We start from the raw sequence: 16,775 nt of genomic DNA on the forward strand, positions 1-16,775 counted from the left end.
TTGTTGTTCTGATCTGCAAAGCTCAACTTTAATCTGTTCTTCAGCTACCAATTCCCGGATAAAGTGATGTTTAATCTTTATGTGCTTCGTTCTTCCATGCAAAATTGGATTCTTCGTAAGTGCTACTGCTGATTTGTTGTCACATAGCAGTTGTGTTGGATACTTTTGCTTTTGATTCAAGTCTTCAAGTAATCTTCTTATCCAAACTACCTGACATGCTGCTGCAGTAGCTGCCACATACTCAGCTTCTGTAGACGACAAAGCTACGGTTGGTTGTTTCTTGGAGATCCAAACAACAGGCCCTGATCCAAGAAGGATGCAATTTCCTGTTGTGCTTCTTCCATCATCTTCTGAGCCTGCCCAGTCACTGTCCGAGTATCCCTTGAGCTGAAATTCTGCTTGAGTTTTGTACCAGATCCCCAAATTTAATGTAGCTGCTACATATCTTAGTATTCTTTTGGCTGCACCTAAGTGTTGCTTGCTAGGACAATGCATGAATCTGGAAACCAATCCGACTGAATATGCTAAGTCTGGTCTGGTGTGAGTGAGATAGATCAACCGCCCTACTAGGCTTCTGAATTTTCCCGCATCTGTTAATCCTGTGCCATCATCAATCATGAGTTTCTCACCCACATTCATCGGAGTCCCAACCATTTTGCAGCCCACCATGCCAAAACTCTTCAAGATGTCTGAGGCATATTTACGTTGGGATATAAATATGCCTCTCTTGGTTTGCTTGACCTCCAATCCAAGGAAGTATCTCAACTCCCCTAAATCAGTCATGTCGAATTTGCTTGTCATGGCTTTTCTAAATTCTGAAATGAGATTGAAGGAGGAACCTGTGTATATCATGTCATCGACGTAAAGACTTACTACCACAATATCTTTTAAGCCTTGCTTCTTTACAAATAGCGTCGGCTCATTTGGACTTCTCTCAAATCCATTTGTAAGAAAGAATTCATTTNTTACTACCACAATATCTTTTAAGCCTTGCTTCTTTACAAATAGCGTCGGCTCATTTGGACTTCTCTCAAATCCATTTGTAAGAAAGAATTCATTTATCTTGMTGTACCAAGCYCGAGGAGCTTGCTTCAAGCCATAAAGAGCYTTTTCAAGCTTATATACTTTATGTTCCTCTCCACATACTTCAAAACATTCAGGTTGTTGTACATAAACCTCCTCCTTTAGTTCCCCGTTTAAGAATGCAGATTTTACGTCAAATTGTAAAACCTGCCATTGCATTTGTGCTGCGAGTGAGAGGATAACTCTTACCGTTTCAAACCTTGCCACCGGTGAAAATGTTTCTTCAAAATCTACACCTTGTTTTTGTGCATATCCGCGTGCCACCAATCTCGCCTTGTACTTCTGTATTGTTCCATCTGAATGCACTTTTGTCTTGAAAATCCATTTTAGACTGATTGCTTTCTTCTCCTTTGGTAATTCAACTAGCTTCCAAGTCTTATTCTTCTCAATAGCATTAATTTCTTCTTGCATAGCTTGTTTCCAAACATCTTCTTTTATGGCATCTTCTACAGTTGTTGGATCACTAGCAAGCATGACAAAATCATCTCCTTTTCCTTCAACTGGGAAATGACGCTTAGGAATCAAGCCACGCTCACTTCGTCTTACCGGTACTTCTTCACTGTTTCTGTCATCTAGAGAGGCTTCAGAATCACTACTTTGAGATGAYTCTACAKTTTCGTTGCTCGAAGAGGAAYCTGTGTTGTTGCAGCTTGAAGGAGTACCTTGARGTTGAGGATTGACCAGCGGCTCTTYGTGTGTGCCTTCCTCCTCGTTATCCAGAATTAAATCTGAATTAGGCTTGGTGATGCTTGTACTCCATGCTTYCTGCTCACTAAATTGCACATCTCTACTGATCACCATAGATTTTTCATTTGGATCAAATAGTTTATATGCTTTGGATTTCGTGGAATACCCCACAAAAATGTACTTCTTTGCCTTTTGATCAAGCTTATGTCTTCCTGATGGAATCAAAGCATAGCATACACAGCCAAAAATGCGAAGATGACTAACCGATGGTTTGAACTCGTACCAGGCCTCGAATGGAGTCATATTCCATACTGCTTTTGTAGGTGACAGATTCAGCAGGTAGACGGCAGTAGCGACCGATTCAGCCCATAATTCATCACCTAGTCCTTTGGCTTTGATCATTGAACGAGCCATTTCTTGTATGGTTCTGTTTTTTCGCTCCGCTATACCATTTTGTTGAGGGGTATAGGGAGCCGTAAGCTCTCTCTTGATTCCATGTTCGTCACAATAATTGGTGAACTCYTTAGAAATGAACTCTCCCCCTCWATCGGTTCTGAGTAYTTTAATACTTTCACCACTTTGATTTTCTGTTAAAGCTTTGAATTTCTTAAAGAAATCAAATGCTTCTGATTTATGTGTGAGAAAATAAACCCAACTCAGTCTTGAAAAATCATCGATAAAGAGTAGAAAGTATTTCCGACCTCCAAGTGAAGCGGTTTTCATGGGTCCACATATGTCGGCATGGACCAGCTGTAACTTATTCTCGGCTCTTTTTGCTTGCCCAATAGGAAACGAAGTCCTTGTTTGCTTCCCCAACGCACATCCTTCGCAAGGGCTGTTCACATCTTTGACTGCGGGTAAGCCTTTCACCATCTCTTTAGCCGCAAGCAGCTGTAATCCATTGATATATAAGTGACCATAACGTTGATGCCACAACGTTGTAACATCATCTTTGCCGCTCATCATCATTCCATACTCCCTGTTGTTAGAGAAGTCGACCGGAAACATCCTGTTTTCTGTCATTAGAGATTTAAACAAAACATCTCCTGTTTTGTTTTTAATAACACAAGAATCGTTATCAAACAGTACCAAGAGACCAGATTGAAGAAGTTGACCCACACTTAACAGATTGTGAGCAAGACCTGGTGCATAATTGACATTCTGAATTGTTTTTACCTTTTCATTGACTTTGACTACAATTGTTCCTTTTCCTTCAATTTTCACATGTTTATCATCTCCCAATCTTACCTTAGATTTATGAGTTTCATCCAAGTCCTTGAACTTGCTTTTGTCACCTGTTACATGGTTTGAACAAGCACTATCTACGAACCAGACTTCATTTGGGATGGTTTGAAGACTTACATAAGTCATGAATAAGCAATCATCTTCCTCTTCTACATATTGTGCTTGCTTCTCCTTGTACCAACAATCACTTTCTTTATGACCATATTTTTTGCAGTTGGTACATTGGACAGTGGTCATCCTTCCACGCCCTCTTCCTCGGATTGCAGTTCTTCCTCTGCCTCGATTGTACCACGATCTGGTTTGTTCACCCTGCACTTGAAAAGCTTGTTCCTCTTCACTTGTTGTGGATCTGTTGATTCTTGTTTCATGAGCTTGAAGAGACCCCATGAGTTCATCTACGGAGAATTTGGAGAGATCTTTCGACTCTTCAATGGCTGCAACTACATGATCGAACTTTGGAGTCAAGCTTCGTAATATCTTGGCCACCACAGTTTCATCTGTCACTTTGTCGCCATATGCTCTTATTTGACTAACAACTGATGAAACCCTTGCGAGATATGCTTGTACAGTTTCATTGYTTTTCATGTTGGCGGTTTCGAAATCCCTTCTCAGAAACTGTAATTTTACAGTAATAACTTTTCCCGATCCTTGATATTCATTYTTAAGTACATTCCACGCCTCTTTTGCTGTAGAGGCTGATGCAATTCTTGRAAATATAGATTCGTCTACTGCTTGTTGGATGAAGAATAAAGCTTTAGCATCTTTCTTGTAACTTTCTTTGTTAGTTGCATCGTCACCTTCAACAACTCCGTTCTCCACCAAATCCCATAGATCTTGAGATCGAAATAAAGTCTTCATCTTTATGCTCCAAAATTCGTAAGAATCCCCTTTGAATACGGGGATCTGGGGTTGTGAGACGTTTATGGTTGCACTGTTTGCTGCCATCTTACTGCTGAAGACGGAAAACCTGGGTTACAACCTGGCTCTGATACCAAAATGTTGGAAATTTTAAGAAGAAGAACAGAGAAGTTTATTGAAGGATCGATGATTTATTAACTAGAAGCTGCCTCAATATATAGGCTTACAGGACTGAAAAAAGAGACGTTAAAGACTCAACAGAAACTAGCTAAAAAGAAGGAAAAAAATCTGCAGATACTCCTAATGACCAGGTAAAACCTTGAATCATTCAACAGATCATCCCCTGAAATCTGTGATCGACGCCATTCAGCGATTAATGTKGGAACAAAGGTGCAGCATGATTCATACAAAAAGAGATGGCAACCATTGTGCAGATCAGTTGGCGAAACTAGGCGGAADGCAATGGGAGGAATGCATGAYGTTGGAGGAGCCACCGGAGTTGTTGATACCGTACCTGTTACGAGACATGGAAGCCGCTTCAAGAAATCATAAGCATCGCTAGCAGTAGCAGTTTCTTTGTGTTAGAGTGGTTGGTATATATATTAGAACTCTATTTCAGAGTTTTTGTATTGTTTGTTTTGAAAATTTATGTTCTACAAAATGTATAGAGCATATATAGGTTGGGTTTCCCTTGTTTTATAAAACATATATCTTTTCTGCATTGTTTTCACTTGTTGCCGGCATTGGTAGATGATGCAGCCTATACAACATATATCAATATATTTGAATCCAACTCGATAATCATTTCTTAAGTTCGAACTCGACTCGATTACAATTTTTTAAACTCGAACTCTTTTGAAGCTCGAATTCCTACACGAATCAAACTCATCAGTCAAAATTTATGAAATTTTAGGGTCTTTCTCTTACAAATTATAAAACTTAAAAGCGTTGTTTTAAATTTTAAAAAACTAAAGGGATACACATCAAACTTCATAATCAAAAAGACAAAGTTACAAACTTCGTTCACCTCTCTTTATTTTTATAACAACTCCTCATACTTTTTTTTACTATATTTCTTTCAATGTAGGACAATTTTACCGACACTTCTATAATTTTTTTTTGTCTTTTTTACTTATGATTTTAATAAAAAAAATTATTGATAATTTTATAGTTAAAATTGCACAACATTGTTCAAATATCTAAAAATGTAAGACATTTTTATTACATTATAATATACACATTATATTGTAAAACTGATTATATTTTAAAACTAATTATATATAATAAAAAATGGAGGATGTCACGAGCTTTTCAAGTCGAGTATTAGGTAGCTCGACTCGACTGTTAATATGTCGAGTCGAGTTCCAGTTTAAGCTGAACCTATTCGAGTTGATTGTTGACCAAGTTTTAACCGAGTCGATCTCAAATAGTTAACGAGTTCTCTGATATCTTTATACCCCTAGAAGTGACTTTGTAGTATTTGAGTATATATTTAATTTAAAAATCTTAAATTGTGGTTTGTTTTAATTAATCTAATATTGGTGTGGAGATGCTATGATGGAAAATCCATATAACCATAAAGTAATATTGTGATATTTTACAGGGAATCTGGTTTATTACGTCGATTTTGATTCCTTCTTCTGTGTTCTGAATTTTTTTGTTGTTGTCGTCTCGGGTTTTTATCTTGGATGATATTGATTACTGTTGGTTATTTTTGTTGTCTATCATTTTTATGTGATTTAGGTTAGTTCGATTTTAGCCTTGTTTCGTATTAGTTTCGTTTTGGTTTTATAACTGATATAAGCTTCTTTTTCGTTTTCTCTATAAATTCTTAATAAATTGTTTGCCTTAAAAAACAAACAATAGTATTTGAGTAGTTTAAAATCTTGAAGTAATATTATTTGTTTTTATTAATCCCGTTTTAATATGGATATGATATATTGAAAAATAGAGATAATTATATTTATGGTTGGATTCATGTGAGAGAAAACATAAGAAGACATCTTCATCCTTGGATCAATCCTAATTGAATATCAACAYCGATTGAATTGCACCTATATGTACCAAATCCATTACATTCTAAAACACAATTTATGGTTGGATATAAGATTAAAAGTAATGAAGGTTTTGTTTGGCAAACTAGCTGATAAACTAGCTGATGAATAAATCATATTTGACAAAAACTAGCTTATAAGAATGTAAAATAACAAAAAACGACTTCTTGAAAAATTAATCAATTACAAGATTTTATAATATAATTAAAATAAATCTCTAAAAGTATAATATGTTAATCAATACCAAAATGATGATAAAAAAATAAATAATATAATATGTTGACTAAAATAATTTCAAATTGTTTATTATAAATTTTGAATTTGTTAAAAGTATTTTAGAAAGGAAAAAATCTATTAATTTATGATTTTAAATAACCATTAGATATATTTTGAATAAATGTAAAAATGTCAATCTCTCTTATTATAATTAATTTATAATTCTTTAAAATATAAAATTAATAATCAAGTTAAATATTTTATCTATTTAACACGTTCTTATTATCTATAAAATAAAATAAAATATTGAATACACCTATAACTACTAATTTTTTCTTCATTTATATCAACATCAAAACTTACGTTATTAAATTTTTAGTGTGTAATTTAGGGGACGTTTACCATTATCGGATAAATATGACAAAATTGAGAATCTTATCTGGTAAGAACAAAGATAAGGACTGAGAGTTTTATCCGATAAGTAAGACTGACGACTCTTACCTGATAAACGTTTACCGGATAAATTATTTACATACGATATTGTTTTAATAAATTAAAATCATAACCGATAAGTTAAATAAAAATATTAGATCTTACTAATAAAGACTTGTCAAATAAGAGTTAAATAAATGGCCAACACTGACTTTTAAAACCCAAATGGGTTGAGAAATATAGAATGGACATAACGTCGACTTGGTCAACAATCAGCTGGATACGGCTGTCTTTTAACTATACATTATTTAATAAATCAAGAGAAACTTTTAATTATGTAATAATAGTATAATAATTAAAAGGGTATTTGCGTAATGCAGCGAGATATATCTCGATTTCAATATTTCATTTTACCTTTTTGGTCTCTGTCGATGTTATAATACGAATTTATATGGTTTTGAACAAGTAATAATGTTTTTTATAGTAAAATATAAATTTGAAGCAATCATAAAAAAAACTATAAAAACTCTCATTTTTTTGTGTAATTTCTTTAATTTAATTTTTATTATAATTTAATTTAGGTTGAATAACAAAGTAATTTAGTTTTTGTTTAATAATATAATTTTTACGAAGATAAAATAATTAAGTATTATGTTAGAACTCAATGATTATCCTAATTATATTTTAGATTTTTTATATATAAAATAAAAACTTTATCATGTATTTGATCATATTTATCTACAGTTAATTATACGAATTCAAACATAGAGCTTAATAAGTTGTACTTACGCATAATTTTTACTTGTAATCTTGAATTTTAAGTAATATGCATCAATAATTAGAACTTTGTATACAAAAAATGGTTTTTAAAAGTTTTTGTCAAATATTTTATAATATAATATAAGAATAACGCTCGTTACTACCAAGTAAACTTGCAAATAAATTATATTTTAAAGCTCCATGCCAAAAAAACCGTAATTTTAATATTTTATTTTTAAACCATAAAATATATATACTCCAAAACCAAGAGTTGTGTTATTAGTTTGAATTTAAGCTTTAAAGGTTAAAAACGTCTGAAAGTATCATGTTCAAATTTACGGATAAATAAAAATCCTCTTGTAGTCAAAGAAGTTCAAATATGGTGACTCTGGATACCTGCAAAGCAGATAGTCGTCCCAAGATTAATCGACTCATATAACGGGTTAGATATTCATGTTAATAAGAAAAAACCTAAGAGTTGTTGATTCCTTTTTTTTCTTTGATCATGTCTCTTTTTAATTGACATCCCAAGATAGGCATTTGAATGGACCCCGACCCGTCGAGAAACCCGGTCCACCCGCCTCTGTCGGGGACGAGGATTCCCCGCTAAATCGGGGATGGGGACGGGGACGGATATGATACCCGTACCGTACCCGTTATATATTAATTAATAAATTATATATATGTATGTATGTGTATATATATTTGTGTGTATTATTTATTTCAACTAAAGCAGTGATTCATATTTTCTATTTCTTTACTAGGTTTATAATCTAAAATTGTTATTTTTTGGATGTTAATATGTAAGTTTTTGGATGTCAAGTCAAAATACAATTACTCGATAAGTTTTGTATATTACTCGATATGGTTTTATATTACTCAATATCTTTTGGTACATAAGTATTTAAGTTTTTTTTGGATTAAATCAAACTTTTTTTTTTGGTTTTAGGTTATTAGTTCTTTATGATGCTGTGGTTTTTTGTATTAAATTAAATTTATTTTGGTTTTAGGTTTATTGAAAATGTTTGAGGTTTTTACATGTATGGTTTCTTACATATTTAATTTAAAGTAACTTACATAAACAGAAAAAAAAAATCTTTGTTTCCCTGTTAGGGATCCCCGTTGAGGATGGGGATGGAGATGTAATTATATTCTCTGGCGGAGATAGGGACTAGGACGGGAATAGAAAGACATCAAATATAAACTTTTTTGCAAACTACGATAGTCATCTTGTGATTGTTGTTTTTTAATAAACCACAAAGACCAAATTTGTAGTTTATTCGTTATAAAATTATTATTTTTTAATATTTTCTTTTGATGTTATTTTTATTTACAAGTTATTTTTATAGTATTAGATTAATAAACATGATGAGAATATCAATTATATATTAAATATAAACATCTAAATAATTATAGGAGTCGTTTATCAACTGTTTATTCGGGTAAGTGTTTATCAAGTCATATTCCGTTGCCGGATGAATATGACGAGGACCAAAAATCTTACCTGGTAAGAGCGAAGGTAAAGACCGAAAGTCTTATCTGGTAAGTGATGTCGACGACTTTTACTAAGGTTAGCGTTTATTGGGTAAATTGTTACATACAATGTCGTTTTGGTAAACTAAAATTATTCCCCATAAGTAAACAATATAGTTAAACTAAAAAACGCTAGATAAACCGTCCAAAATTGAAAATTAAAAAACAGTTCACTAATAAATTGCTGATTTTGGGGTTACACTCATAACGAGTCATCGCTGATTCACTGCTCTGTGAAGGACAGAAGGGCAGCAATGCATTACTGCTTCAAATCTCTCTCCAGATTTTCAATTTCCACAATTGTTCTTGCTATCTTGCTTTCATCCTTCAGTTTGACTTCCACAGGTTTGAACCTTCTTTACATTTGACTTCTTGAACTCTCTGGTTCTTGTTTTCGATTAATTTTGTGATGATTAACACCTTCATATCAATCTTTAATGTGTTCTTCATCATAAATATTCATTTCCTAATCAATTTTGTGACGGAAATTCCTTCTATGAAAGTCTTCCTTATACAAAATTTAGGGCTTTGACCATGAACAGCTCTTGAGCCTTGTGTTTTTCTGGTTAATTTGCAGAAGGGTATAAAACACTTGATCCGAATGGAAACATCACAATCAAATGGGATATCATGAGTTGGACCCCTGATGGCTATGTTGTAAGTTCATAATCATCAATAATACCCATGAATTCAAGATCTTTGATGTTGCTAACTCGATTATRAACTCATATAAAAGATTATGATGGGGATTGGGTTKTTGTTCAGGCMGTGGTTACGATGTATAAYTTCCAGCAATACCGCCAGATTTCSSRTCCGGGKTGGACCTTAGGTTGGACCTGGGCTAAGAAAGAGGTGATATGGASCATGATGGGCAGTCAARCCACCGAKCAAGGAGATTGTTCRARATWTAAARGTGCAMYACCACATTGYTGCAAGAAAACTCCAWCGGTTGTSGATTTATTACCWGGAACCCCTTACAATCAGCAGATTGCAAATTGCTGTAAAGGAGGTGTTGTCGATTCATGGGATGCTAGTGCATTCCAGGTTACCGTTGGTACAGCCGGAACCACTAACAGAACGGTTAAACTACCGAWGAACTTCACCTTGCTTGCACCYGGCCCTGGCTATRCCTGTGGACCGGCTATAGTCGCTAAACCGACAAAGTTCGTTACTCCAGATGGAAGAAGAGTAACTCAAGCTATGAGTGAGTATATACTAAAATCAAACTCATGCATTATTGAACTAGAGGGAGGATCAATAAAGAGAACACAAGAACAATAAGAGCCAAATCACATGTGATTTTGCGCTAAAATCGCATAGGATTACTTTATTCACATATGATTTGGCCGTTCTTGTGGTTTTTTATTTGGTCATCATTCTCGTTTGAACCTGACTCTATATAAACTATATATATATATATATATATCAACTTTAAAAGATACTAATGCTCTAATCTTGTTTTGGCAGTGACTTGGAATGTTATATGTAGATATTCCCGAAATCTGGTTCAGAATACTCTCCCTTGATGAATTGTTGAGTATCTCTCTCTTCATTCTACAATGACTCGATCTTATAACGCGAGGACCGGCTTTGTGTCCCCGAATAGCGAGTTGTGGTCATAAAAGTTAACGAAGTTTGATAGAGAGTTATATGTTGTATTATGTGAGACTCTTATACGAGTATTTGATTATCTATTATCTATAATATATCACAAGAATAGTTAAATCACATATGATTTTGTACTGAAATCACACATGATTTTTCTTTCCTTAAATGTTAAGAACCGAGTTTTTGAAACATTTATTAATGTTCCTAAATATAAGGTCAACAAACTAAATAAACAACTGAATGTTGCAACTTAGGCCTAAAAAAGATTTCCAACTTAGAATTAGACGTAAATAAATAACAATGTACGCAATTTAGGAAATAACTGTTTAGCAAAATATGGAGTAACGATAAAGGAAATGACCAAATGAGATGATAAGTTATTGATCAATTGAGATAATTATGTTTTTACTTTTTAGATTTTAAAAGGTGTTGTTATCATGAATCATAATTAAGTGAGAATTGTTAAGTATTAAGAATTTTCAACTTTATTTGTAAATATTAATTGTAAAAGTAAATTATTATTATTAAGATATTAACGGGTCGGACCATTAATTTTAACAGTCAATCCGGATCTACCTATTTTTGGAAAATGATAATCCAAAGCCGCTAGGATATAGCAGGTCATCCCGCCTGTGAACAACTCTACTATTATTGTTATTGGTATGTGATGAGTTGTTGGCTATTTAATGAACTCATTGAGCTTTTAAACCATTACTAACATGCATTGTAAGAGCAAGAGAGTTGAGAATTCATAAAAGCAGATGGTCGATTTAAATCTTAACCATGGTTAGCAAATTACACACTCCATCATGCTTTCTTTTGAATGTTAAGCGAAATACCATTTTTCAATAAGATGCATCCAGGATTGTAACACATGTCATTGTAGTTTATATACATACATTTTGATCTATATGCATATAAAAAGAACCAAGAATGAGATATGATGAAGTTTACATGTTGTAAAGATAACCCCTTTCGTCCAGCACGGTAACAGGATGCAACGAGTTGGACATCAAGTAATCTGTGAATAAGACAATTACACGACAACACATTTCCATAATCATTAATAAATTTTGTCTATCAAATCATCTGGAACATCGGATTAACGGCATAAAAAATGGTAATTAGGATGCACAAATTATTAAAATTATTTATTTATTTTAATGTAATTTACTTTATATATTTAACAAATTTTACGTATTAATCAAAATCTTATAAAGGTATAAAAATTCATCAACCATTAAATTTAATAAAATAAATAATAATATTATACCAAAATTTGAATAATACGACAAAATCAATTTGATATGCTGGGTCACAAATGGATTTTTAAATGGGTTGAAAAAGAAGAGAGGACAATAGGTCCACGTGGTCGATAATGAGCTGGATACGCCTGTCTTTGAAACATTTAGAGTAGATTACACGTTTGGTCCTTGTTGTTGGCTTCTATTATCAACTCTTGTCCTTAAACCATATGTATTATATTGACGGTCTCCGTTCTTGATCTGTGGCCTCTGGTGAAAGGAAAGAGGGTTTGGTCGAGATCATCGATCTATACCCTTTTGGTGTCGAAGGCAGAAGAGAGATTGAGGAAAGAGCATCGAGATTGTCAGTGTAAGGGTGTCATGGAAGGGGTAAGAGAGGGAGTTCTCTCGGTGATTAATAAAACATATAATCGGAAATAATAATAACATTACATATTACTGGTTTTATTAGAAAATTAGAAGATAGGTAAAAAGACGAAATTGTCTTTAAGTCAATTGACTCAGAGGGACTAAATCGAAAACGAATTGAGAACCATAATGACCACCAGTGTAATAAATGAAATTCAGGGACGATAATTAGTACTAAGAGACAATCATAGGGACCAAAACCGTACTTTATTCAACTATTTATTACTGAGTGAATTACATTCATCCTAACAATTCTTATAGTATAGATTACTTCCTGATATTTGCAAAATGTTTTGGAAATCATCCATTTGTTTAGCGATTGTTATATTTTTGTCGAATGAAGAGCACTTTGATTAATTCACCATTTTATCTTATTTTCTATTGAAAAGATTAAAAATTAATTAACATCGACGCTACACATTTTTCATCCCTGGAGAACACCACCAACCCTTCCTTTGATGACACAATTGAACATCATTGAAAGCATCTCCAACGGTACCATCAAAGCTATGACAATAACACATGACACATACACCTCATCGCTACCGCCAATCACCATGCCATACCTGATGGAAAATCCATATCGGTCATCCTAACCCCCATTTCTGTCACCCCACACCTACAACCACCATATATCTCAATCTAAACGAAACTAGTTTAGACCTAACAATCCCCAAAACACAAATCCTCTTTCAACTGAATAAACGAGAGAGAGAGAGAGAGAGAGAGAGAGAGAGAGAGAGAGAGAGATAAAATGTATCACGATGGGTCGTTTCTAAAAGAGTCGAAATCATAAATTTTTAACAAATATCAAGGAGCAATATGTAATAAAAGAGTAATAGAAACGAATTTTGTTAAAATCAAAATACATGAAGGACTGAAGATGTAATTCAGTAATCCACCGACACAAACCAATTTAATCATCTCCAAATCACTGTCACAATAAATTTTATTCAAAATCAAATTATTTTTTATCTCTCTAAACCAACGAATGTTATTTTAATATTTTAGTTATTTTAAACGGAAAAATAAATATATTCTCCATCAAGGTCTTTGTCGGCAAGAGTTGCTTTTTATTCTCAATTTAACTAAAATTAAAAAAAAATACAAAAAATAATAACCTATTTTTATAAATTTTCTTATTATAAGATTCTATTTTTAATATTTAATCGGTCTTAATATAAATACATAACAACCTTTATGTTAATCATGTGATTTGATTTATAACATATGATTAATTTAAAGACTATTATTATTTTGTAAGTAATCCGTAAATGAAAAAGCTATTTCAACTAATTTGAAGATTATTATTTCGTTACATTAATTTCATGATATATAATTTATAGACATTTTTTTTATTGATATAAATAAATTTTTAAAGATTAATTTAATGGGATAAATTTCCTTTTAACACATTAAAAAGATCAAATAGTTTAATTTTAGATTGATATTCTTAATAATTGCTTTTAAAAGGATGCTACTTGTTCCAAGAAAAGAGAAGATTTGATGCACAAGATAGATAATTTTCACCTAACGAACGCAATATAAAAAGAGGTGGGTAATTGAGTATAGACTTTTTCTTTTAATAACGACCATCGCTGCCTCACTGCTTTCTCAAGGAGAGAAGGTTCTCTCCCACATCTCTCTCTCTCTCACACACACACACACACACACATACATAACACACTCGTTCAAGAAAACGGGCTACAATTGGATCTGGCAAATCTTGAAAGCAAGTGATGGATTACTACTTCAGATCTCTGACCAGATTTTCAATTTCTACCATTGTTCTTGCTATCTTGCTTTCTTCATTCAGTTTCACTTCCACAGGTTTGGACTTTCTTTACGTTTGAGTTCTTGAAGTTTCTAGTTCTTGTTTTTAATCAATTTGGTTTATGGGTGTTGCTTAATATGAAGATTTGGCCTTTGTTTGATAAAGATTTGTACTTCAGTTGCTCAGTTGACTGATGGGTGTGGGAGGTTTTACAGAGGCTTGTTTGGGGGAAGTTGGTTTGTGGGTCGTTTATTATATTAGCTTCTAGGTTTTGGAGAATAAGAAAGATTCGACTTTCTTGATCAAGATTTCTACTGAATGACTAGTTTCAGAGATTTCAATTATGAATCAAGTTTGTGTTAAGTTGGTACATTGGATGCTGGAAATTCGTTTAATATATGCAAAATGATTCGAGATCTCATTTCCTTCAATGATTCGGTCATTGTTCTTGGGGGTCTGTGCTATGCATATTGCTTTCTAGATCAAGATCAATAAATCTTTGTTGAAATTAATATTATGCTAAACCCAATTTAGATGTTTGATGAACTTGATATCACTGAACAAAAACACAATCTCTTCAAGTAAAGATGTGTTATTCAACATAGAAGATTGACTTAATTACATAAGTTTTCAATGAACGGAATCGTTCTTTGTTCATATTACAAGTAAATTACTGTATATGGATGGTATTTATTGGTTCACAATGATTTGGATGATGTGCGCTGCTTCCCCCTTTTACGAGTTATGAACAACTCTTGAGCCTTTTTTTTTCTTGTTAATTTGCAGAAGCCTATGATGCACTTGACCCAAATGGAAACATCACAATCAAATGGGATATCATTAGTTGGACCCCTGATGGCTATGTTGTAAGTTCATATCACCAATATTACACATGGATTCAAGATCTTTGATGTTGCTAACTCGATTACTCATAGAAAAGATCATGATGGGCATTGTATTTTTGTTCAGGCCGTGGTTACAATGTATAACTTCCAGCAATATCGCCACATTTCCCCTCCGGGGTGGACCTTAGGTTGGACCTGGGCTAAGAAAGAGGTGATATGGAGCATGATGGGCAGTCAAACCACCGAGCAAGGAGATTGTTCAAAATATAAAAGTGCACCACCACATTGCTGCAAGAAAACTCCAACGGTTGTGGATTTATTACCAGGAACCCCTTACAATCAGCAGATTGCGAATTGCTGTAAGGGAGGTGTTATCAATTCATGGGCCCAAGATCCCAACAATTATGCTAGTTCATTCCAGGTTAGTGTTGGTGCCGCTGGAACCACTAATAAAACGGTCAAACCACCCAAGAACTTCACCTTGCTGGCACCCGGTCCTGGCTATACCTGTGGACCAGCTGTAGTTGGTAAACCAACAAAGTTTATTACTGCAGATGGAAGAAGAGTAACTCAAGCTATGAGTGAGTATGCCAAAATCAAACTCATACATTATTGAACTATATATTATCACAGGTTTACAAGATTTTAATGCCTTAATCCTGTTTTGGCAGTGACTTGGAATGTTACATGTACATATTCACAATTTCTGGCTCAAAAAACTCCCACTTGTTGTGTATCCCTCTCTTCTTTCTACAATGACACAATCGTACCCTGCCCAACGTGCACCTGTGGATGCCAAAACAACATCACTCACCCGGGAAGTTGTGTGAAGTAAGGTTTTTTATTTTGGGTATTTGGGTAACAATCAGATGATGCAAATCTTGATGTTTTCTAACCCATTTTTACCAACTGTTTTTGCAGTCCAAATTCGCCATATCTAGCTTCGGTTGTTAATGGTCCTGGTAAGAGCACCTTGACACCCCTGGTTCAATGCACGAAACATATGTGCCCTATTCGAGTTCACTGGCATGTGAAGCTTAATTACAAGGATTACTGGCGCGTGAAGGTCACCATTACAAATTTTAACTACCGGATGAATTACTCCCAGTGGAATTTGGTCGTCCAACATCCCAACTTCGACAATCTCACTCAAATTTTCAGCTTTAACTACAAACCATTGACTCCTTATTCTACTATAAGTAAGTCCACTTCCATACCCATCATTTTCTTGATCCATTTCATCTATAAACTGATGTCCTAATGATGATTTGGTGCTTATTTCTGTAAATCATTACAGATGATACTGCTATGCTATGGGGTGTAAAATTCTACAACGATTTTTTGAATCAAGCTGGACCATTGGGGAATGTTCAATCAGAGCTACTCTTCCGTAAAGACAAATCAACCTTCACATTCGAAAAGGGTTGGGCTTTTCCACGAAGAATCTATTTTAATGGTGATAATTGTGTGATGCCACCACCTGATGCATACCCATATCTCCCAAATGCCAGCGCTCGGCTAAGCTTATCTTTACTCACTCTATTGGCGTCTTTGGCCTTTTTCTTTGTGTTTGTTTGATGATCAAGTTAGCACTTGAAGATTTTTCGCATGTGGGGTGTCTGGTGCGCACTTCATCTTAAACAAGAAAAGTTTAAGTGTGTAATGTGGGTGAATTCACCTGGTTTTTCATTGTTGCTTTACATGTATTGTTTTGTAGAATAGTTGAAGTTATAGTGTTGTATAATTAAAAACCTACAAGTGATAATTTAAAGCCGATTTTGGTTCTGTTTCCTCTGTTTTCTGCTTGTATTTCTTCAAAGACATTATTCTCCAGAAAAAGTTATATACCTCAAACATTAACAAGTGAACCCAAATTCAAATTCAAATCTTGAATCTCATGCTTCAAAAATATATCCAAATTCAACTGTTGAAGCATGAATCTACATTTCGGCAGCTTACGAATCAATAACCACCACATCCAAACCTTGAATCTCATGCCTCAAAAACA

At 33.8% G+C, this 16,775-nt stretch overlaps 1 protein-coding gene across 3 annotated transcripts; it reads left to right on the top strand.

Annotated features, from left to right (window-relative positions):
* Positions 1 to 9,075: 9,075 nt before the first annotated feature.
* Positions 9,076 to 16,553, top strand: LOC112512749 (protein COBRA-like). Of its 3 annotated transcripts, none has more exons than XM_025118874.1 (6): positions 9,076 to 9,212; positions 9,445 to 9,524; positions 14,892 to 15,348; positions 15,439 to 15,598; positions 15,689 to 15,966; positions 16,065 to 16,553. In XM_025118874.1, exons 1-6 carry the CDS (start codon positions 9,122 to 9,124, stop codon positions 16,343 to 16,345), a joined length of 1,347 nt encoding a protein of 448 aa, XP_024974642.1. In that variant the 5' UTR covers positions 9,076 to 9,121; the 3' UTR covers positions 16,346 to 16,553. The 3 variants fall into 3 exon arrangements, with proteins under 3 accessions (XP_024974642.1, XP_024974658.1, XP_024974650.1); XM_025118890.1 differs by lacking the exon at positions 9,445 to 9,524 and adding an exon at positions 14,709 to 14,788 and having other exon boundaries at positions 9,083 to 9,212; XM_025118882.1 differs by lacking the exons at positions 9,076 to 9,212; positions 9,445 to 9,524 and adding exons at positions 13,765 to 13,978; positions 14,709 to 14,788.
* The last annotated feature ends 222 nt before the right edge of the window (positions 16,554 to 16,775 follow it).

This window comes from Cynara cardunculus (genome assembly GCF_001531365.2).
Source record: "Cynara cardunculus var. scolymus isolate 2C chromosome LG 1, CcrdV1, whole genome shotgun sequence".
NCBI lineage: Eukaryota > Viridiplantae > Streptophyta > Magnoliopsida > Asterales > Asteraceae > Cynara > Cynara cardunculus.